We start from the raw sequence: 24,723 nt of genomic DNA, 5'->3' as shown, positions 1-24,723 counted from the left end.
TGCATACTCCTATTATTATACCCAGCATGGTCCCCAGGGGGAGAGAGTTAATGATGACCAAAGTTGGCTTATATGTCTAGTTGTAATTGATCTGAAACCAAAAGAGCAAGTAGGCGAGATTACCAATGTTGGTTCTGAAGACATCGTATCTTCTTTTCAGCCTATTCCAGTCCTACTTATTGAGCATCTTGAGCCAAAAGATGTAAATTCCGATGTTCCTCATGTGATTGATAATAACTCTTATAATGTTATCGATTCAGACATACCAAATAGGTATGAGTTATCTCTCAGAAGCACCAGGAGACTCCCACTAAGGAGATATGATCCTAAATTTGAGACATAGAGATCAAGATATCTAGTTAACAAAGAGAGTGATGAAAATCTCTCACATTCAGCTATCGCTTTAAATACTGCTCTTTACTCTATTGATGTGCCTGAAAATGTTGAAGAAGCTTCTTGGGATCTAAAGTGAAAAAAGTTAATGAAAGAAGAAATCTCTGCTCTTGATAAGAATGAAACTTTAGAGAAATGTGACTTGTCGAAATGTGCTCTTGATAAGAATGAAACTTGGGAGAAATGTGACTTGTCGAAAGGAAAGAAAACAGTAGGGTGCAGGTGGGTGTACTCAATCAAGTACCTAGCTGATGGGACAATTGAAAGGCACAAAGCCCGACCATTCACTACAAAAATAGTTGCACCTACATATGCTTAAAAATGCAATTAGGCACGCTTATATGTGAGGCTAATAGATTTAACCACGCTTAATTAAGCGTGGTCTCTACTAGTGTTGGTAAATTTTTAGGCACGCTTAATAATCGTAGCTAAAGGTGCTAATAAGTGTGGCTGGTAGTACCTTCAGCCACGCTTATAACTGTTGGAGACTTTCCTCACTTGATAAGCGTGGCTATATGATTTCATAGACCATTATTTTTCTTCTTATTTTCCCACACAAATAAGCGTTGCTAATAAACATAACTAACATTTTTACTAATTATTATTATTATTATATTATTATTATTTTTTTTTATTTTTTTTTATTTCATTTTATTTTATATTTTTTGACAAACAAATTTATAAAATGCCAAAAGGTTACATCCTAGGTTCAAGAGACTGAAGCCACACCTCCAAAGATACAGCTATCATCTAGTCTATACAAATTTGATTGTAGTTCCATACAAATTCAATTACAAAATAGACACTAAAATCGATCAATAAGATGCATAACAATCTATTCCTAGTAACATGCAAAATCTCACAAGATAGTCAGTAGCAGTCTGGTAGGAATACAATGTACTTCCCATTCATCAGACCTCTCAGTTAACCCGCAACAACAGCTTAAGGTCAGCAACTCCTTACAGCAGTAGCAAGTGGGGATACACAAAACTAGGTCTGCAGCAAAACGATACCATTCATCAGACCTCTAAGCTAACCCGTAGCAGTTCGCAACAGCCAGCACCTCATGTTATCATTGCATTATCAGTGCATAATAATCAACATGTGCACCTCACATCATCAGCATAATCATCAGCAAATGCTGCGCTGAGTAACAGTCATAACCAACTCTGCGTCCAACACTTTTGATAGGCAACCAACTTAGAACAGGAAGGCAGTCAGGTGGGATTATTGGACGAACTCCCTTGTTGACTACATCAAATGCTGCCTAAACAACAATCATATTCCGGAATTATCAGCTACCAAAGCACTATTCCAAAACAGTACACATCGACTTTCTGAGTGTAGGGCCTATGTTGGCTTGTTTCACTGTAGAAGTACAAAAAGTATGTAGTCAAGATTGATGGCAACACTTGAAAAAAATTTGGTGAAAAAGGGCAAATATGCTTATCCCGATCATCACCTCTCAACAAAACTGAAGTTGGCAGTATACTTATGAAACAAGGTAATCAGGATCGAAGTCGTACTCGAAATCGATTAGAGAGTAGAATTGAATCATAGGATCAAACAATTTTACAAATGAACTCAAATATTTTAAAATATTTAGTCTATTCATATTCATTCATTCCAAAAGTTTAAAATTGCATCAACTTCATTTCTAAAACATCCAATATATTTATAACTCCCTATCAATAAACTTCATTATTCTAATTGTAATGATAAATTTATTTGCTGAATTGGTGAATGACTCATTGAGTGCACATGACGCTTCAATGCCAGATTTTAGTGAACAGAATGCTCCCAAGTCCTAAGTCGTAAGTGAGGCACAAATGAATACAGAGATAAAAAAAACCAAAAAAAATAAAATAAAAACACTTCACTTATACAATTCATCGTACACTTGGTGTGCACCAATAGCATCGTTCAAGCAAATACAAAGACAAAAATAAATCGATTTTTGGTTAGGGACTACAAAAAATGTTATTGTGAGAAGGCTACCCAAGCTGCGCAGCAACATACTATTATGAGATCAAAATATAAGGTTAGGGACTAAAACACAAACGACATCAGCACTAATGGATTCTCCATCTTCACCCATCTATTTCCAAAGACCCACAAACAAGGGCAAAACAGTTTCATCTACTCCTTGACCTCAACAGGCTTTCATCATTTTGGGTGTTGCGTAACTAAATCATGAGGTATACTCAAATTCTCACAAATCCACAAACAACCACAAAGCATTTAAAACTTAATATTTGGCATTAAATCCAACGAAAGAAATGGGAAACTAATAAGATAAGAGATATACCTTAAATGTTAAGTAAGAATTTACCTTAGGTCTGAGACAACCCAAAGATAATTGGGCTCAAGAATCTCAAAAAGGACAAGACTAAAACTTCGCATTTCCATCCCAAAATTGGCCAACCACATCAATTTCAAACCAAAGAAACATAATAGATTCCATATAAACCATAGAAGACAACCCTCAGTCAATAGATTGAAATTGGGGGTGAATTCTACGGGTTTGAATTTTTAGGGTTTTTCGCATATTTCGTAATCGGCTTTAGAAAAGGGTCGAAAACTCAATTTCGATGGCGCAAAAGATCAGGGGAGATTGCGGACAATACTCAACAAGCCTTTCTGTATAATTATCAAACAATGTTCAAAAGTTGAGTAAAGAAAAACAAAAATAATATAACTTATAATTAACTACTTACTTTATAAAAGAATAAGCCACAAGATGGATTGTAGATGAAACCAAATGATTGAAGATGAGGGGTGAATCAGAAATTAGGGTTATGGGTGTGGGAAGAAATCAAGAGATTCGGCAGTAGAGGATCAAAATAATGTGCAATAAGGAAGGAGAAGATGAAAGGCCGACCAAATGTGTTTAGCTGCGTTTTTTTAGGTTATTTAAACTTTTATTTTTTAATAGAGTTTAGCCACGTTTATTAGTGAGGCTAAATTAATCACTTATGTTTGAGGTTTAGCCACGCTTATTAGTGTGGCTGATTTGGTTATATATTTATTTAATTTACCTTTAGCCACACTTATTAGTGTGGCTGATTGGATTATAATTTTTAATTGACTTTTAGCCACGCTTATAGTGAGACAATATTCTCATACTTAATAAGCGTGCCTAAATGCAATAAGTGTGCCTAATTGCAAAATAGCCAGCCACACTTAAATAAACGAGGTTAAATAAGTGTAGGTACATTTTATATTTTTTTGTAGTGATTAAAAGGTACAAAGCCCGACTAGTAGCATATGGGTAGAATATGGAGTTGATTACTCTAAGACCTTCTTTCTAGTGGCCAAACTTGGTATTATTCGAGTTCGAGCCCTATTCTCTATTACTTCTAATAAAGATTGGCCACTTCATCAAGTAATAATAATCTAGGTGAAGGGCGTAAGTTGATGATTTGAAATAGTTTCAAAGATGATTGTTTGGAAGATTCACTGCAACAATGACAAAATTTGGGAATAAACAAACGAATTCTGATCATACTTTATTTCTTGAAAGGAAAAATGGTCATATCATGTGTCTGATTATCTATGTGGGTAATATGATCATTATTGGAGATGATAAAAAAGAACTTTGTTTTCTCAAGAAGCGTTGTCTTGTGAATTTGAAATGACGGAATTGGGTCAACTAAATACTTCCTTGGCATTAAAGTTCTGAGATCAAAAGGAGGCATCTTTATTATTCAAAGGAAGTATATTCTCAACCTGTTGTCAGAGGCCAGTATGATTGATTATAAACCTAGAGAGACACCTATTATAGCTCATCTTGGTTTTCATATGATTAAAAGAGAAAAAGTTGCAGATAGAGGACAATATCAAAGAATTATTGGGAAATTTATCTACCTTCCTCGCACCCGCTTAGGCATTGCATATGCAATTGGAGTAGTAAACATGTTCATGCATCAACCACTAATACAACATATAACATCATTTATGAGGATTCTGAGGTATCTTAAGGGTACAAGTAGTAGAGGTATATTTTATAAGAAGAATTGACACTTAGATCTGTTGGCCTACACAGATGCTGATTGGGCAGGAGATCGAGATGATAGGAAATCTACTTCTAAGTACATTACATTGGTCAGGGGAAACCTTGTTACATGAAACAACTTTTAAAAATTAAATGAGGAATCAAGTAAGTTTTATTTTTTGATTTTAACTTTTAACTTTTAATATTTTAATTTTTTTTGTTGTGACAATTAACCTGTAAAAAAAGATTACTATTTAGGCAACAATATTCGTGGGTAGGAGATTTTAAAATTCGGATTATTAATGGTAAAAATTTGAATTATTGTAAATAAAATTAATAAAAAAATTGAATTATTTTAGGTAAATTTTCCTACTCATATTGATTATCAAACAAAGCGGAAAACTTAAGGAGTTATGTTGCTCCTTACTTGTCATTCAATTGTGATCTAGAATATGGTAAATTGCACTTGTCTCATTAATATTGTACTCAATTACGTATGAACATCAAATTTTGTGACCAAAGTAAATTCAATAACTGTCAAGTGACGCAAGCTAATTTAATTCGATGCATCCTTTCAATGGCATGCATGTTAGCCACGTGAATATACCTTTTAAACCTTTGGGTGCTCACTACGTACCCTTCGTTACCTATATTTTCTGCCCTAACTAGCCGGTAATGTCCCTAACAACTATTTTAGTGTTCTGAATTTTAACATAAACGGTTAAACTTTTATAATTTATCTTAAAAGCTAAAGACATTTATACACTTTAACTCCAAAAAATCTAAACATTTAAAGTTATAATTCACAATTTAAATCTAAAAATTTTAAATTATAATTCACAATTTTTTTTTAATTATCTAACTACCTATTTTCACCAAAATACTCCTAAACGTTCATTAAAAAAAAAAAAAAAAAAACTCCTAAACGTGTTTTTTAGTTTAATGACACAAACCAAAATAAAGTATGCCATAAATGGATAATTAATGCGTTTGGTCAAAATGCATACTTTTTAAATTATTGACTGTATTTCGGTGTATATTGATCTAATAATAGCAAATGTTTTCTAATTACTTATTTGATTTTGCTTGTCAAGTAAAATACTTATTATTATATTTTAATATCTTTTAAGGTTGATCCATACTAAAATAATGTGAACCAAGTACGTACAAGACGAATCACTCAAGAAATTATACAAAATGCATCATTTCTTTATTCAGCTAGTCTCTTGAGAGACCTTCTCTTTGAGAGATGTATCTCAAGCCCAACCCATTAAAGCTAGAACACACTCAATCTCTCTTAGAATTAACACTCAAGACAAACTCAAAGTGATCATTGAAATTACTATTTCTTTAGACAAACACAAGAAGAAAAGCAATGTATAAACTCAAGGTGTAAAATGATTAGTCAACAACTTATCTTTTTCATTCCATAACGCCCCTTTATATAGATCTAAGTATAAGCTTCTAAAATGCTTACACATACAATAAACACTTAGATTCAATGAGCAATAAAAGCTAGAAAATGAAACGCCAAAAGTCTTGTACATGAAGCATCAAAGATTTAATACATGAAGCATCAAAGGTCTAGAAAATGAAGCACCAAAAATCTCTTATTAAATGTATTAAATATGTTGATTTTAACTAAATCAACTATTTATACGCTCTTTGTTTCTACCTTCTTTTATTGTTTAAACTTTAATAAAATAAGTCTTAAAAATATTAGATAACCAAGAGTAAAATTTGGGCGTTGCATATCCCAAACAAAATTCCAAGTTAAGAAATGTTATGATCTTGGATCAACATAAAATCTTTTACGTTTTAAGGTTATGATCATAGAATTGTCCAAAAATATACTTGAAACTTAAAATAAACCATATCGATATGTTAAAAGGGTTGGCATTTGATTTGATTTTGAATAAGCCGAATGCGCTTGCATCAGGTTGTCTAGTGATAATTCCTTGCTTGCAAACTCTCAAAAACCTTTTAGAAGAGTTATTAATCATAAATCGAAAATCACATGCCCTAATTCTTTATCCTGGTTGAACTGTATAATCTAAGTCATGCAACTAGTTTCTAAAACTATCATCTCGATGACAGCGTAGATGAAGACTCACTCTAGAATGACCATCCTTTTGTTTATAAGACGCACTAGTGAAATAAAAACCAATAATAATAGATATCTCGTGCGCCTAAGCATGCCATTCATCTATTAATTCAAACTATCTATAAACTGCTTCGTCCAAAATTATCTAAGATATCCTGTATATACAGTGAAAAAAATAATTTAAAATTATTATAGAAATTTTTTTTAGATAAAATAAAATAAAATGGCAATTTGCACAAAGTCAAGTTGCACAAAACGTACGAATTAAAAAAAATCGTAAATTTTCAAATTTAACGTCACACTTAAATTGTTGCTTGCCCTGACATTTTTGGGGTTGAATTTGTAATGTATATTTTTTAGTGTTAAAATTTAAGTCATATGTTAGTTTATTTTAAAAATAAGTTAGACAAAAGGTTGAGAGAAATGAATTAGAGGAAATTTTAAAAATTCAATGCATAAAAGGTGGCGACACAAAAAAAATAGATGGCGACAAAAATCAATGCCCAAAAAATGAGAAAAATGAACCAAAAGTGTAATTTCATAAATTAAAAAGTGCAATGAACCAAAAAAAATAGCAAGCTGATGTTTTATTAGAATAGTGAACAGATTAATAATACAGAAATAAAGATTAAGACAAAGGTTTAGAGTTTTGAATACTGTTTGTATTGATTAACCAAAGCAATTATAGCCCCCTATTTATACAAGGATTAAGAGGACTAAATAAGGAAACAAAAATATTCTATGAAATAATTACAAATCTTAATATTCTCTAAATATCTGCACATTGTTTTCCTAGACTCCTCTCAAGTTAGGTCTTGGGGTCACCATTACCTAACTTGCACAAAGTTTGTTCAAAAGCTTCTAAAGTAACAACCTTCGTAAGTATATTTGCCAGTCGATCCTTTGATCTTACAAAGGAAAGACTTATGATCTTGTTCTCCAGTTTCTACTTTATGAAGTGTCTATCAATCTCCACGTGTTTAGTGCGATCATGTTGAACTGGGTTTTCTGAGATACATGAAAAAGCAAGAGCTTGCTAAAAATGGTGATCTCATTGATGATTTTAATTAGAGAAAATATTGTTCTCTTTTTGCAGAGGCCATTATATACCATGCATATCCCTTAAGCTTGGTTGAGCACAAATTTACAAGGAAATTGCATCGTTACTTGAATCTAAAGGTGAAGAACACATCTAGATCCACAAACACTCGATGGTGCATGAGGAATAACACTAAGTTAAGGAAAATATTATTTGAAACTTTGAAAGATTTAGATAGCAAGGTGTCTTTGACATGTGACATTTGGACAGCTTGCACATCTCGTGGATACTTGACTTTAACAGCTCATTATATTGACAAGGATTGGTGTTTGAAGTCTAAAGTTATTAATTTTCTTCATTTCCTTCCCCCATACACTGGTCATGCGATTTATGAGCTTGTTTATGCAATGATCAAGGATTGGGGTCTTGAATCAAAGGTTATGTGTATGACTGTTGACAATGCAACCAATAATGATTCCATGATCCCCTTGTTACAAGAATGTTTAAATGGCCATTCGTCTTTTCCATGTGATGGTGCACATTTTCATATTCGTTGTGCGGCACACATTTTGAATTTGATTGTTAAAGATGGATTAAAAGCAATTGATCCCGCTGTCAAACTTGTGCGTGATAATGTCAAGTACATTGATTCATCCGAGGCAAGGATGAATAGGTTTAGAGATTTTGTATCTCAGATAGAAAAACCTTCTTGGCTGAAATTATGGTTGGATGTTGTCACGAGAAGGCACTCTACATATCTAATGTTGAAGAGAGCTCTTGATTATAGAGTTGCGGTGAATCGCTTTGGTAGTACTGAGCCTAACTACACCTTGAAGCTCACCGATCGTGAGTGGGAATCTGTTGAAAACATGGCTTCTATTCTTCAACCTTTCTATAAAATGACTAATCTTTTCTCTGGGTTAGATTATCCCACTGCAAATCTATAATTTGAACAAGTTTGTAAGACAAAATACAAAATACCACCTACGACGTGCTTGTGAAAGTGAGGATACTTGCATTAGAGAGATGGGAAATGAGATGTTTGAGAAGTTGGAGAAATATTAGGGCGAGTCCTCTTTAATTTTGTCTATTGCTGCGGTGTTTGACCCTAGGCATAAGATTCCATTTCTAAAACATCATTTTAGAAAGGTTTATCAATCTAAGGATGAGGTTTATCAACAAATTGTGACGGTTCGCTCTGTACTTGTTAATCTTTTCAATGATTACAAGTCTACACTTACTTTATCGACTAAAGCTCATCAAGCTTCTACTTCTGAAGATCTCGCATCAGTTGGTTCATGCTCTCGCATTGGTTCATACTCTCGTGATTCTGATGGCTATGAGGTATGTATTATTTAATATTTATCTCAATAATTTTGTGTTTCCATTATAATATTTTTACTATTAAAAAGTTTCATATGTTTTATAGTTTGTTTACAGAGTTTTTGAAAGTTCTCAAGAACAACTTTTTTCTTCAAATATTTTATCGGAAGTGGAAAAATACCTTGAATCACCTTTGCACATGCATGGTGATTTTAAATTTGATATTTTGTTGTATTGGAAAGATCAACGAGATACTTATCCAATTATGTCTAAAATAGCTAAAGACATATTGGCTATCCCAATAACCATAGTTGCATCCGAATCAACTTTTTCTATGGGAGGAAGAATTTTGAATATATGGAGAGCATCCCTTTTATCAAGACATGTTGAAGCCTTGATTTTAACTCGTAATTGGTTTCTTGGATATGAAGAAGAACCTGATGAAGTACGATTAATTGTTGGCAATGACTTAGTCCCTGATGCATAATCGCATGATAAGGGAGATCAGGGTCCAAGTGGATCCTCGTCTTCAGAATCTAGTATGTATTTTATTTTTTAAATAAATGTTAGTTTATTATCATTTTATTATAACTCGTGTTTCGTGTACTTTATGTACTCAGTTATGGTTTATCACTTGATTGTTGCCATACAAATGATGTAGGTTCTTATGGATCTGAATGTGGCTCAAATTGAAACACGGAATCTGGTCACAAGTAATTTAACCTTATAAGTCACAAAGAAACTTGATAGCCATTGGGTTGGGTGAATGTTATCCATGAGTCTTAGTCTTATAGGCAACTTTCTAATAGCCTTCTATACTTGGGATTAGGCAATTAGAAATGTTTCCTTTGCTATGATTCATGTTGGTAGCTTGCTCATGCGGCGATTGTTGACCTTGAGAGGCATTACAATGATCTCACTCGACATGTGATACATATTTTGGTAGCAAAATTTTAGGCGTTTATTTTTTGTATCTTTCTTATAAGAATTAATTACTTTCTTTAAATACTTTTTTTGTGTGTTTTTGTTCAAGATTGAAATGTGGTACCACAAACAAAGCAGCAGTACGTGAGAGATTTTGGTGCTCGTTGTCGACTTTTATGTTTCGTTTTGGAGAAAGTATTTAATGGTGGACATACTCACGTACATTTGATGGATGACACTTTTATGGTGGATATATAACTATTTATAGTTGCTGATTGAATGTTAATTCTTGGGGTTAAAAACTTTTAATTTGTATATTTAAATTTGGTGGATGTATAAGTGATGGATGTAAATTTTTGGGGTTAAAAACTTAATATTTGTATATTTAAATTTGGTGGATGTATAATTGATGGATGTAAATTTTTGAGGTTTAAAGCTTGAAGAATTGGTGGATTACTAACATGAAATATATAAGTAGCAATAGAAAGTAAGATAAGTCTAGATCGAAGTGTTGAACAAACATTTAAGTTTTTGTATTGTTCCACTTCAGTATGTTTCTAAAGTTTTTGTAATGTGCTTATTGGTTTATAATTGATATCAATATCATGGGAAATCCTATTTATTTATAGATAATCTTGTTTACAATGTTTCAATATTAGGAATTAGTTTTCAAATATTCAAAAAATCATAATTAGAAAACTGAAATTGGACCTAATTTGCTGAAATTAGGTGAAAAATTGATTCGGATTTATAACAGTTCGATTAATTGGTTAGAGTTTGTATCAGTTCGGGTTAAAAACAGTTCGATATTAATTGGTTTTAGTCAGATTGCATTTGGTTTCGTGCATAATTTAGGTCGGATTTGACTCAGGTCGATCACTGTTGAGTTCAGGTAACATCGATTAACATTTTAAATGTCGGCTATAAAATTCGGTTGCAGTTCGAGTTCGCTTTTGCCCTTTTCCGTTATGAAACAGTTCGAGTGCAGTAGCGGTTTGGATTATGCCAGTTCGGTAAACCTTTAAAAAAATATGTATTTTCGGGTCGGATAATTTTCGATTACGGGTCCGTTTAGATTTGAACAGCTCTAGTTTTATGCGACCATACTGCGGTTTGGTCGCGTTTTACGCGTCCATACCGCGGTCCGATTGCGCGTGACTGAATGTTAAAAATCCCTGCAAATTTTAAATGGTCGTCATTTCTTGTTCGGTTGTCGAAATTGGACATATAATATGTCGTTGAAAAACTCTCGAAGTCTAGTTTCTAATAACACAAACCTTACGTTATTACGATTTGACTTGATATGATAGTATTGTTATCACTTCTTTGTTTCTTAAAGTTTACTCATTTACAAAAAAAATACCTAATAAATTTTTTTTTCCAAAAAGTACCTAATAAAAAAAGTTTTGTCAAAAAATACGTAACAAAATTTTTTCTTTTCCAAAGAATACCAAGTAACGTTTTCCTTCAGTTGACCGTCAAATATAACGGTTGACCGGTCAAAATCGAAAATTTTTCTTCTTTATCTTCAATTTCTTTTCCAATTTAATTTCGATTTTGAGTAAAAAGTAGAGGATGAAGATAGTAAGGAACTTGAATTGGAAAAGAAATTGAAGATGAAGACGAAGAATTTTCGATTTTGACCAGTCAACCATAATATTTGACGGTCAACTGAAGGAAAACGTTGATGGGTACTCTTTGGAAAAGAAAAAAGTTTGTTAGGTATTTGTTAACAAAATTTTTTTATTAGATACTTTTGGGAAAAAAAAATACTTATTAGGTATTTTTTAACACTTTTCCCAAAATATAAATTAAATTGTTGTATTTTCGTTTACTCTAATCTAGTTTTGAAGTACTTGTTCTGCACCTCTGAATTTACTACACTAAATTTATAAAAACTCTTCAATTTGTACAGAATAACAAAAATTCATGGTAGCAAAAGAGGAAATATAATGAAAGAAAAAACATTTTCCTATTGGTCTGAGTATGCTCTATTGACTCAAACCGTGCAAACTTATAGAGAACGAGAGAGTTTTTCTCCGAAGACTTGATCGAAAACGATCATGAAGTGGTCTAGAAACGACTATGAACTGTGAAGCATGAATCCATTACATACAATGGAAGCATTTTACAGAAATTGATTAATTGCAGAAATTACAAAAACCATGCATTATAGTATTATTATTCACTGGATAAAGCAGCTGATAATTGTACATTTGAAAGACATAGATTCTTCAAGCAGCAGTCTTAACCCAGGAACAAAATTCATAAAATGAGACAAAAATACTCGCGTAAATGACAAATCTATTACAAATCCCATCATCTGATGCGGCCCAATGGACAGAAAGACGACATATTAATTAGCAGAAAGCATGAAGTGGGTCAAAAAATGTCGCTACCAATGATCATAGATTATGGTACACCTCTAAATATAGAAGGTTGAAGCAGTGTATTCTTGTAATCTGGATACCTCGAATCAAAATCTAACTACTTGGATTTCTTTACTTCGGAAACTCTAGCTCCCATGATCTTAACTACTGGCTCGTCCTTCGATTGAATCAGCCTCAGAGCTGGATGAACGTTAAGATCCCCCATTACCAGCTTTTCACCCGCATCAAGCTCACTTAAGTCCACATCAATATATGGAGGTATTATGTCGGCTGGGCAAAGATATCGGACAGTCTTTCTGATGATATTCAGATATGCACCTACATAAGGAGATCAACAAGAGTTTATCTTTGTGTTTGGATAAGGATTCAGGACGGAAAAAGCAGGGATGGGAGCAAAAGGGGATGAAATTATGAGAAAATGTCCTTTATTTGGGGACTGAAGGGAAGGGAAGAAAATCTCCTTCCAAAGCTTGTGACTTTTGGAGAGATTTGGTAATCCATTACCTCCCTTTGTATTTCTTCCACTCCAAATCTGAAACCCAAACAGAGGAAGACATATCTCAATCTCTCCTCTCCCTTTCCTTTTAATTTCTTCAATCCAAACAAGGTGTAAATGACAAAGAAATTGACATGATACAGTATAGTGAAAATAAGTAGCTATATAAAGTCATTATCAGCAGGAAAACAACGCAGTAACAAATAAAATCATTCTAGCGTTTTTTTTTAACTTCGAATCTAGATCTAACATTATTTATAGTAAATGGAATGATTAATGCTAAGAGCATCTTTGGTTGGAGTGAAATGAGATATGGAAATGGATTCACGTATCAAATTCCATTACTGCATCTGCATGTTTGTTTTGAGTAGTAAAAATTGAATCCATTTCCAAACTGTAATAGATGTCGCCACTCGTCATTTTGTTACCATGGCCTTAACGAGGGACAAAAGAGTGTGTTTTGAAACATAACATAAACAATTGTCTCTCTGACTCTATAACTAATAATGATGAATGAGGCTTGACAGTCGGCAGCATCGCATCCACCAAGTTGACAAGTAATATATCATTTATCTTTCATGTCTTGTCTTTTGTCATGCAGTCTATATTATATCTGAGGTCTTCAATAATCATTTACCAATCCTTTTCTTATAAAAATAACAGGGGAAACAAATCAAGCAAGAGATATCTGATTAACTACAGCACTTAATATTACCCTTTCCGTTAACCGTTTACATATCATTCAATTAATGGAGTTTATAAAATCAGATACATTATACAGAAATTATTGTAATCTAATATGACATCAAGAAACACAAAGGTACAATACATGCCACAATTAGAACCATATTTTAAAATAGCATGACGATACATCATTGGTTTAGCTAGCAAAGTATTCATCTGATAGTATTAGCAAAGATAAATTTGACTGTAATTTAGTGTAGCTATTATAAGGCAAAAAATTAAATGTAGTCATGTAGTAGTGAAAAAGGGGATGAATATAATTGGGTACCTTTTCTAAGTCCGGGTGATACATCCTCTCCTCTAAATACAAGAGGAACATCAACCTTCAGTAAGGCATCAGATGGAGCTCTGATGAACGTTACATTGAGTATAGCCTCAGTTGCAGCATGCATATGAAGCTGGTTATCCAAGGAAAGCATGTCAGAGATATGTGATTAAAAGTTTCCAGTTAGAACATATACAATCAGAGATATGTGGTGAAGGGGCTATGTAATGTTGTTTATAAGAAATTGTTAGACCGTAACAATTCATCACATAATCACCCCATGCGCCCACTTGTGTGGACACACCCACAAGGCATCTGTGGGCTCTGACCCACAAACCCACAAGTAATGAGCGTTGACTTGCATACAACACTTGATGAGTTACACTCTTTCCCAAAACCATATGGTATAGGAGGATTACTCACCAAGCATTATATGCAAATCCACAACCCAATATTTTAGCAATATGATCTTCCTTATATGTGAAGTGTTTCCAACAAAATAAAGGCTGGATTTGTTCGCAAACATAGCAAAAAAAGCAGAATTGTACACCTAAAAAAAAGGAGATCTATGTTTTATTACATTGAAGGGAAAAGTACCCAGAAATGAGCTATTCGAGTGAGCTCAACACTCTCATAGTGTGTAAAAAACACTTTTGTCAATACAGTGCATAATTTTACTTTATTGTCTCCCCTCCTAAATTAGTTGCTACATATTCCTTCTAATGTTTTCCTTATTAGTTGCTACACTTCTTCATTAGGAAAATATCATGCTATCCAAGCCTAAATTCATGTAAAAGAAATTGGAAATAATAAATTTTTCTATAATTAGAATGCTAAATGTGGAGTACTGAAATATTCGACTTGATCATTTATAATTATGGCCACATAGTTTAGCCTATTCATTAATTATAGCCGCAAAGTTCATCATTTATGAGTTATAAAGTGCAATTATTGTAGCCAAGTGACGGATTTCGGGACATTTTAATGAACTGTTAAATTGGTTTTTAACCTTTGAATTCACTTATTTACCTTTGACCAACTAATATTACTCATTGTACCTAACTCTAGTTAACCCATCTCCAATCCTTTTGTCCCTTTCATCTTGTTCAACCATCAATTTCCTTCCCCTTCCTCGCCTACACAGTTCTACAGCTCTCACTCTCTCTATGATTGTTTTCACCTTAAATCCTTTCTAATCTTTTGTTATCCCCTAAGATTAATTTCAACTCTTTCTAGGAATTGAATAAACCCACTGTAATCATCAAGACACGTTTATCTCTCTTTCCAATTCAAAATTCAATCATTGTAGCTCCCTAGCATAAATAATAATACCTAGTTCTTCCCTTAATATCCCAATAAAATTCAAAATCTACAATCAATCTCTCTCTTTTTGTCCCCCAAATTTTCGTCAAATCCCTATTAATGGCACACAAAAAACCTTAGATCCTTGAAATTCATCTTTCATAAGCAAAAACACAACCACTTCTCTATTATGCATTGACATATCCATAGATGATTTAGCATAGTATTAGATCGAACAGCAGCAATATGTGGCAAGAATTGTAGAGCAATGTTTGTGAGTAGCTAAATATGTACATATAATGTAAAAGAATGATTGTATCAATGTGTGATGAAGATAAAAATAAATTCTACAAGAAATGTAACCATGAATGATTACAATACCATCAGTCAGGCAATTCAACAAGCTTGAGATCACTGTAAATGAGTCAAGAAACTCATCCCAATTTATTACAAAATGATTGAATGTACACCCTTCCTCTCTATTTATAGTTTATACTACTTTTTTATACCTTGAACTAACTAATTACTAATTACTATCTACTGAGTAATCCTTATATTACCCTCCACAGCAATTCATTACATTTGTATTGAAATTCATCTTTTATCAGCACAAAATGCAATCATTTCTCCTCATTTCCCTCCTCTCCTAATCCTATTCTATAAACATTTATCGACCAAAATGAACAGAGTTTCACCTCATTTCCCTCTTCTCCTAATGCTAACTTAAAAATATCATTGTTATACACAAGCGAAATCTTAGCTCACCGGTTCTTTCTTTGTGTGAATTTAGGTCACGAATTCAATCCTAAAAGCAATCTCTTATAGAAATCTAGAAACCTCTCCCTTCCCACATTCCAAACAACGAAGTTTATCAAACAAAAAACAAAAACATTACCAAAGTTTTAGCCAAGTACAAAGGATGTCTTTATTACTTTTCACATTCTTCATTATTACTTACACTCTTGCAAAAATTCCATATTTTTTAATAAACCCTTCGTTGAAATAGAAGCAAGATTGTTACAATATTATTGCTTTCCACAATCAAAATAAAACCAGACTACAAAATTCATCAGCAAAAAATAATATTTTTTGAAAAAATTACCCTTCAACCAAAATAAATCTTCGTTCTTTCTTCCAACACCTACCAGAGTTAGATTGCTCTTCGGCCATTAACGAGTCTATATATATATATATATATATATATATATATATATATATATATATATATATATATATATATATATATATATATATATATATATATATATATATATATATATATATATATGTATATACATGTGTATATATGTGTATATACATGTGTATATATATATATATATATATATATATATATATATATATATATATATATATATATATATATATATATATATATATATATATATATCCAATAGACGAAAAGAAATAAATCGATTTTGTACTCTATATATGTATTCTTTATCCCTACGAAATACCTAACAAACTAGAACGATCCGAAAAGGAATATAATGAAATTCTTTGATTGGTTCTATAAGAGTGAAAATGATCTCCTGGTTGCTCTGGATCGAGGAAGTAAAATTAGGTAAGCTTTATGAAATGTTTTCAAATCTTATGGGTTTACAACTCAAAAGTCACCTTAACATGATTGGAGGAAGATATAGGATTCATTAAATCTCACTCACAGGAATATTGCGAAAAGAAGGTCGTATCATACCGTATCGGCCATATCATAAAGGTTTTCTAATTTACCGAACCGATATTACTTGTATTGTAAAAGTGTAAAATACCACTTTTTAGACTGTTTTAAGCGACATTTCATGATTTAGGCCGAAATTTGGAGATACGATAGCCGCATCACCCCGTTACCAACCGTTATCCTAGAGTTTCCTTAGGCAAAACCCATGATCATGTTTTTATCTCAGCAAAATTAAAATTATGAAGAGACGGTTAAACAAATGTATTCTAATTCTGGCCAATACCAAAGCTTAGTCCGAATTTGTAAAACAAATAAGGGCATAAAAAGAGGGACCACAGAAGCTAAGTAAGAAAGTCATTAGCGGGCATCCTATTGAGAGTAATATGATTAATGATTCATTGTAGGGAACACGTGGCACAAGTGCACACACTCATCAAATATGTCTTTATCAATCATAATTCGCATGCATCATCGTCTCCAACATATAGAGGAGAATCTGGAGACGGCATGCACATTGATACTAATGTGCTACATTGGTAATCAATTTGGCATAAAGGCTTAAACTAATGTAGTTTTGGACCACAACTTCGCCTTTTTGCTGCTTCAATTGTGAGTGTGACAGGAGAAGGATAAACAACCCTAGCATCTTTAATATATAAATATACATAAACTGCTCTTATCTTTACGTGTCATGTTTGAGTGACTATATCAAACAAGTAGAATAGCCAAACAGGTTATCAAAGTGATGACCTCATAAGTTTCGAAGCTTGGAAATGTTAAGGGAAAGAAAGAGCTCCTTCGCAGTTGGATCATATCTTAGAGTTGGATGATCACCAAACCCTTCAGATTCAAAATTCACCATTCAAACATTGATCCACAAAGTCAATCCTTTCATCGTTTATATCCGAGCCCCTAATTTTACCATCGTTTTGATTGATACAAAGCCGAAGGTCAAAGAAAATACACCGAAAAACCTATTAGTAGTAGACTATATTCCTCCTTTTATAGCACATAGCCACATACAAGTACCAGCCTAAACATATGTCTACGCCACAAGAGCAAAAACAAAGCCGTATCATCCTATTGCAACCGTATCATAAAGGTGTTTGAATTCACCGCAACCAAAATGAATTAGCTACGAAATCCTTTTGTACTGGCCACGAAATCCATTTCATGGAATTACTGTAACCAATACCAAAACAGGAGTTTTGCCCTGGTCTATACAACCCACTAAATGGAAGAGTAACATCTATGCATCTCAAATAGGGATAACAAGTAAAATTTCGTAAATGTCCATTGCATCCGCCCGTATTGGAGCAATACTAGTTTGAATGTGGTGAGTAGTGGTGGATATTTCAAACTTCTCAATCTTAATATCATTCCAAATACAAGTCCATACACAAATGACAATAGCAAATTTATAAGTTCAGTCACTTTCACAGTACCCCATACCAATATATGCAACAAGGGTGAAGTCGATTCTGTGCAAAGTGTGCAACCGCAAAGACTTTTGGCTCCTAATTTAAGGGTCTCATATATAAGTTTCATTACTTAGTTTTTAGCCCCAAAATAAAATAAAATGTAGAACAAATACGACGTATTTTTTCTCCACCCTTGATACGCAGTGAATTAGGATTCTGAAACTACTCCAAATGATACCATAAATCATTAAGTCATAATGTACATCCACATTAAAAAAAACTACTAACATACACTATCAATATCAAAAATCCAAATCAAAAAACTCAACAAAAAAACAAAGAAATACCTTTTTAGGAAGAACACGAACATGTTCAATAATCTCAGTAGAATCAAAATCAGGCTTAACTTGAAGATCAAAAAGTCGAGACAAGAAAAAAGAAGAACCCATTTGATTAACAAGTTTTTTAATTTGTTTAGTTTGAACAGAAATCAATCTTTTATTACCACCATGTTGTCCATCTTTTTGCTCAAAAACAATGCTTGGAACTCTACCAGCTTTTCTTTCTTTAGCACAGATTGATTTTCCTGATTCAGAACGAGGAATTGATGTGATTGTTTCAGATGGGTCGGGTTTGGGGAACCCCGGAAGGTAAGAGAAATGGGTTTCCGGGTCTTGTGGATGGATTAAAGCGGCTGCTGATTGGCTGATGTAGCGGAGAAGTTGGTGGTGGAGACGGTGGTTTTGGGTTTTGCATAGCAGTTTGCGGTGGAGGAGCATTTTTTTGGGAGATGAAAATGAGGATTTTGCAAGGGTTTTTAGTTTGACTCGGTTAGTGAGCTTAAAGGGTATGAATGAAATAAAAATTTCAATTTAATTTTTTTTAATAGAATATTTAATTGTAAATGATAGAATTAATCATAGGAATGTAAAAGTTGAAAATTGATTAGTTTTGTGTTTGGGAATATGTATTTATTTCAAATTCTTAATGTAAATTATCGAATTATAAACGAGGAATTTGAGAATGACAAGGTTAGGTTAGTCATTTTTAACTTTTACTTTGAAAATAAAGATAGAATTGACTCAAATTCTAATTTAAAGTTTTTATGATTTGCTAAACATGTAATTTGATCCAATGGTAGATTTACAAATGAATCATGATTCTCAAATTTAGCATTGTATTTAAGGAAATAAAATATAGTTGGGAATAAATTGGTAAAACTAACGCAACATTGAGTCGATATATAATTTCTCATGAAAAACAATTTCTCAAAGAAACCATCTTTCATGGGCTGACCAATTCTTTTTTTTTTATTTAAAAAAAACAGAATTTGAAATTAATTAAAAACTAAAATTGTAAATTTCAAAAAATTATTATCATCATCCGAACTTCATTTAGGTCAGTTTTATGTTTCGTTCACTAACCTTTTCACCTTCCTTTTTCAAATTTTCTCTAATTTCAGACTATTACTTGTTGAATCAAACAGTTTGATTAATCTTTTCATCTTTTCATCTTTTCTATTCTTCTTTGTTCACACGTAAACAAGATTGATTCATTTATTTGTTGATATAGTTATTTTATTTTTAGGATATTTTTGACAGATTTATGATTGTTCTTGTTATTATTTGTTTAATAATATGTATTATTCGTGTGAATAATATGCAATTTTTTTCATGTGAATGATAAATAATTTTCCCTATGATTATGAAAACTTATAAGAAAAAATCAAGCTTGATAGATGATGATTCATATCAAATACAAGAAGGTGAAGTTGTGTTGTCAAATCAGAATCAATAGAAGGGATGTAAGTGGTTTTTTTTTTTTGTTATTTGTGTGTTTCTTTCTTTTTTTTTTTGCCTGATTTGTTGGTATTTAGGGTTCTGGAAATAGGTGTTAAGCATGTTGTAAGTTGACATTAAGAATATTGTAAGTAGGTATTAAACATACTGTAAGTAGACATTAAGCATACTGTAAGTAGACATTAACGACCCGTTTGGTAGTGGTAATAAACAGTGGTAATTGTAATGATAACTAGTGAAATTTTAGTTGAAAAATCTCTTAGCTACCTTGAGGACCATACTTATTCAACTTCAATCATCTCATTTTCTTTATAAAATTCATTCCAATTTACCATTAGGAGAGATGGTATCAGGTATTAATGAAAATTTATAATAATCAAAAAAATATTTTGGTCAAAGTTTCATCCCCATGGTAATGAAGTTGAATTTTTGATGAAATTACACTATAAATCATTTTCATTACCATTATTTAGTACCACTAACCAAATAGGTCATAAGGGTAATGTAGGTAGACATTAAGGATGATGTAAGTAAGCATTAAGCATACTATAAGTAGACATTAGGATATTGTAAATAGGCATTAAGGATGATGTATATAGGTAATAAGGATATTATAACTAGGCATTAAGGATATTGTAAGTAGACGTTAAGTTTGATGTAACTAAGCATTAAGGATAATATAAGTAGGCATTAAGGATGATGAAAGTGAAAATTAAGAATGATGCAAGCAAGTATTAAGGATGATATAAGTAGGCATTAACGCTATTTTGTTCTTGCTAGATTAGTATTTTTGCTTTGCATTTTTAATTTGGATGCATATAAACATAGTTAAAAATTTAAGCATTTATTTTACATAATAGTGTAAGATACATCACTAAAGTTTAATGAAAGATGAGTAATTAGAATTCGAAGGGGTATTAGGTGGGATATCATTTTGTAGAAATTCACTCTTTTATATGCTCATATTAGCTTATAGAAAGAACAAGATCCACCCTTATAAACGTTTTACAAATCAATACCAACTAATAGATTTCTTCTGATTGGATTAACAAATTGGTGGGTCGATCTCATGATTGGGTATAGATTGTTTACTTAATTTTAATCCCAGAAAAAAAAGATACATAACTGATTCAATAATAAGATTACTAATATTTGTGTTTATGTGAGTAAAAAATAGACATCTGGTGACAAGCGCAAGAGAATTATTTTGTCACAACAAAGATAGACTAAAGAACAAATTAGAGCTTGAACTCATGAAAAAAGCAGCCAGAGATTTCAAGGGATTCATGACAATCTCAACTCTTAAAGAAGGATCCTAAAGAGTCTAAACCTCTTTCAAATTGACATTATTGATGATCGTAGACAAGGACATGAACTCCAAACCTTGACATTGCTATCTCCTTTGCCAAGATCAATAATAGAATTTTTAAATAAAGAGTATGTTTTAAAGTCCCAACTAATACTTATCTTCTGGGTCTAGCATCCATTTTGAAATTTGTTAAACAAGGTTGTCATCGAGATTTTAGCTAGTATCGTTGAGGGGTTAGGATCAAAATCGGTAGAATAAAATCGCAAAATTGTGTGATCCTACAAATATGTATTGATGTGCTTTGGATAACTAATCATTAATTATATTTGTTTTTTTTAGTGTTAAGGAGTAAAAAAAACTTATTTGACTTCTTTTAAGTTTGAAAAGTAATACTTTTGATAATGATTTTTAAATTGTGAATCAAGAAAATTTTGAATTTTAAAATCGTATTGATACAATTATTTTAGATATATATATATATATATATATATATATAATATATATATATATATATATATATATATATATATATATATATATATATATACATATATATATATATATACATATATATATATATATATACATATATATATATATATATACATATATATATATATATATATACATATATATATATATATATATACATATATATATATATATATACATATATATATATATATATACATATATATATATATATATATATATATATATATAGATATATATATATATATGTATATATGTATATATATATCTATATATGTATATATATATATATATGTATATATATATATATACATACATATATATATATACATACATATATATATATACATACATATATATATATACATACATATATATATATACATACATATATATATATACATACATATATATATATATATATATATATATATATATATATATATATACAAGTGAAATCTAGATTATATGAAAAGTTTTACGTTTGAAACTACCCTCTTGTAGGATCAAATCGTAGGATTGTAGAATCGTTTATGATCCTACCACCTAAATGCTTGAGCTTAGTAAGATCGCATTATTCTACCAACATTAAAATCCTAACGATCTGAATCGGTGGCCAATTTTTGAATTGAAGGATCATTGAATCTTGGAGATACATTATATATACTATATTACATTCCTTTACACGTGATTCTCTTGGGTTAGTAGTTTGTATAGATCAATAACCCTTTATCATATCCAAAATTAAATATCTCACTCTAAATGAAGCGTGATTGAGATTTAAAGTGTTTATAGTCCCTCTAGCCCTCCCTTTATCACCCTAGCTACCAAGGATTAAAACTTCGAGGTTGTGTTCTTTGAGATTCATGTAGAAACAGCTATAAATTCCCTCTTGTAGATAATAAATCATACATCATTAGATTTTAGCACATCCATATTAAGAGACTAAATCTTGGATATTAGCATAGGATGAATCGAAAAGTTATTTGTACATATGTGTCTTAAATTGCCTAAGGTATATAAAAAATTAAAAGTTTAAATCTTATTCATTTTAAAATTAAAGTGGAATAACCTAAATTATAAAAAGAAGAATCCATGTGCCAAGTTTGAGGCAAAAAGTTGCGTTTTCGTATGTTATTGCTCAAAATTCCATAATAGCGTTTGGGCTTTAGTAAATAAGCATATACAATATTAACACTATTGACTAATATCGTAAAAGACTCAAAATTCTTAATCATAATCTTCCGATTAATTATTTCGAATTTTCAATTCAAATCCCTAATCCTTTGGTTATCCATTTCAAACCATTTTTTATTTCTAAACATTTTCCAATTTTGTAATTTCTTTCAAATATTAAACTTAAAAAAAATATAATTTTGTTTAAAATATTTTTATAAGCACTAAAATATTATTTTATTATTTTATAGTACAAAAAGTAAAATTTTATTATTATATTCACAATTTTGTAAAACGTTACGTTTTAACTTTCTTCCTTAAACTAACATTACTACTTATTATTTTAACCTTATAACTTTGATTTAATTATTTTATATATAAAAATGAGTCGTATTTTTATTATTAACTTTAAGTATAGTTTAAGCAAAATTTTCTAAGTAAACTACATATTTTCATTATCAAATTTACCCATTATTTTAAAATATATTTACTTGTACATATTAGAAAAAAATTTTGATGAACCAAAATCCTTTCTATAGTAACCCAAGATGTTCATCACTTACACAAGTTATCATCATTTCCTTACACAAGCTAACATTCTTCTACACTCCAAACTCATACATATTCACTTAGCTTACACACTCTAACTCTTACCTATTCACTTACACACTCTAAATCACTTACACAAGTTAACCTTCTTCCATACTCCTAAGGTACTTTTTCATACAATCTAATGAACTACAAAGTTGCCCAAACCCATTATAAATACCTCCCTTAGCCATGAGATCACTTACACCACCATCATCAAATCTTTCTAACATTCTTTCTTACATTTTCACTTCATTTAAATCTTACTACCTAAATACCTTTATTATTAGTTGAAGAAATTCAAGAAGATAGAGCTCAGAACACTCTTTATTTAGCTAAATCATCATCATTATGGAGCATTATTGGGTTATTACTTTTGATACTTAATGTATTATTATTTTTGGAGTTTGGATTTAATTATTTTGGAAGCTAGAAGAGCATCATTAATTTTGGGAGTTTGGATTAATTATCTTTGAAGCATTATTATCTATCTTGGAGGGTTTTATTTCTTATTATTTTTCTAATTAGTACTAAGTACTAATTCTTGGTGTTAGTATGGTATAACTTCTTACCCTACTCTTTTTGTGGAATTTTACATTATATTTACTTTATAATATGCAAAGTATGAAATATGTTGATATGTTTTTAATAGGAAGTTAGTTTAATGAAACTATGATCAAGATTATATTAAGTATGTGTATGCTAAAAGTATTTTTAGTATGTTAATTTAATAATCTTTGAACAAGTTTAGGAAGTTGGGTGAAAATTATATTCTAGTTATATTAAGTATGATTTTGTTATAAACTAGTGCTAGTATGTTTATGAGTTAAGTGTTACATTAGGAATGTTATTATTTTTTTTTTATGTTAGAATTTTTATTAATATCTTTATATTAGCTTTCAAACTAGTTTATAAGGTAGTAAGTTATTTTATGAACGTATTTTACTAAGTATGATTATATTAAGAATATTGTTATTATACTTTATTTTGAGATATAAGTTTATCCTTAAATTTATAATAAATTTCCATGTTATTGCGTAAAGTTTTTATTTTTGTAAGTGGTTATGTTAATTATTTAAATCTAGGATTTAGTATGATAAATTAAATTAAGTCATTCTTTTTATGTGAAAAGGGCCCAAAACACTCATAGGCCATTCGAACCACTATCATATAATAATAATAAAAAAAAACAGTTTGATTTACTATTTTAAATTATTACAAGTATTTTTGTGATAATAATAAGATAAAAATTTAAAAAGATATTTTTG

The 24,723-nt window shown here is 31.0% G+C and overlaps 1 protein-coding gene and 1 long non-coding RNA gene across 2 annotated transcripts; both read right to left on the bottom strand.

Moving 5' to 3' along the window:
* Positions 1 to 1,101: 1,101 nt before the first annotated feature.
* LOC130799734 (uncharacterized) lies at positions 1,102 to 3,292 on the bottom strand. The gene is made up of 2 exons (XR_009039330.1): positions 3,111 to 3,292; positions 1,102 to 1,761 (listed from the first exon to the last, which is right to left on the bottom strand). It is a non-coding gene; the product is annotated as an uncharacterized LOC130799734 (long non-coding RNA).
* An 8,581-nt stretch (positions 3,293 to 11,873) lies between these two features.
* Positions 11,874 to 18,930, bottom strand: LOC130799733 (uncharacterized). The gene is made up of 3 exons (XM_057662938.1): positions 18,439 to 18,930; positions 13,676 to 13,805; positions 11,874 to 12,485 (listed from the first exon to the last, which is right to left on the bottom strand). The coding sequence occupies exons 1-3, from the start codon at positions 18,868 to 18,870 to the stop codon at positions 12,265 to 12,267; spliced, it is 783 nt and encodes a 260-aa protein (XP_057518921.1). The 5' UTR covers positions 18,871 to 18,930; the 3' UTR covers positions 11,874 to 12,264.
* Positions 18,931 to 24,723: the final 5,793 nt, after the last annotated feature.

Source organism: Amaranthus tricolor, chromosome 14, assembly GCF_026212465.1.
Source record: "Amaranthus tricolor cultivar Red isolate AtriRed21 chromosome 14, ASM2621246v1, whole genome shotgun sequence".
In the NCBI taxonomy this organism is placed as follows: Eukaryota; Viridiplantae; Streptophyta; class Magnoliopsida; order Caryophyllales; family Amaranthaceae; genus Amaranthus; species Amaranthus tricolor.
Note: the sequence above shows the minus strand (reverse complement) of the source record. Positions and strands in the feature narration are given on the sequence as shown.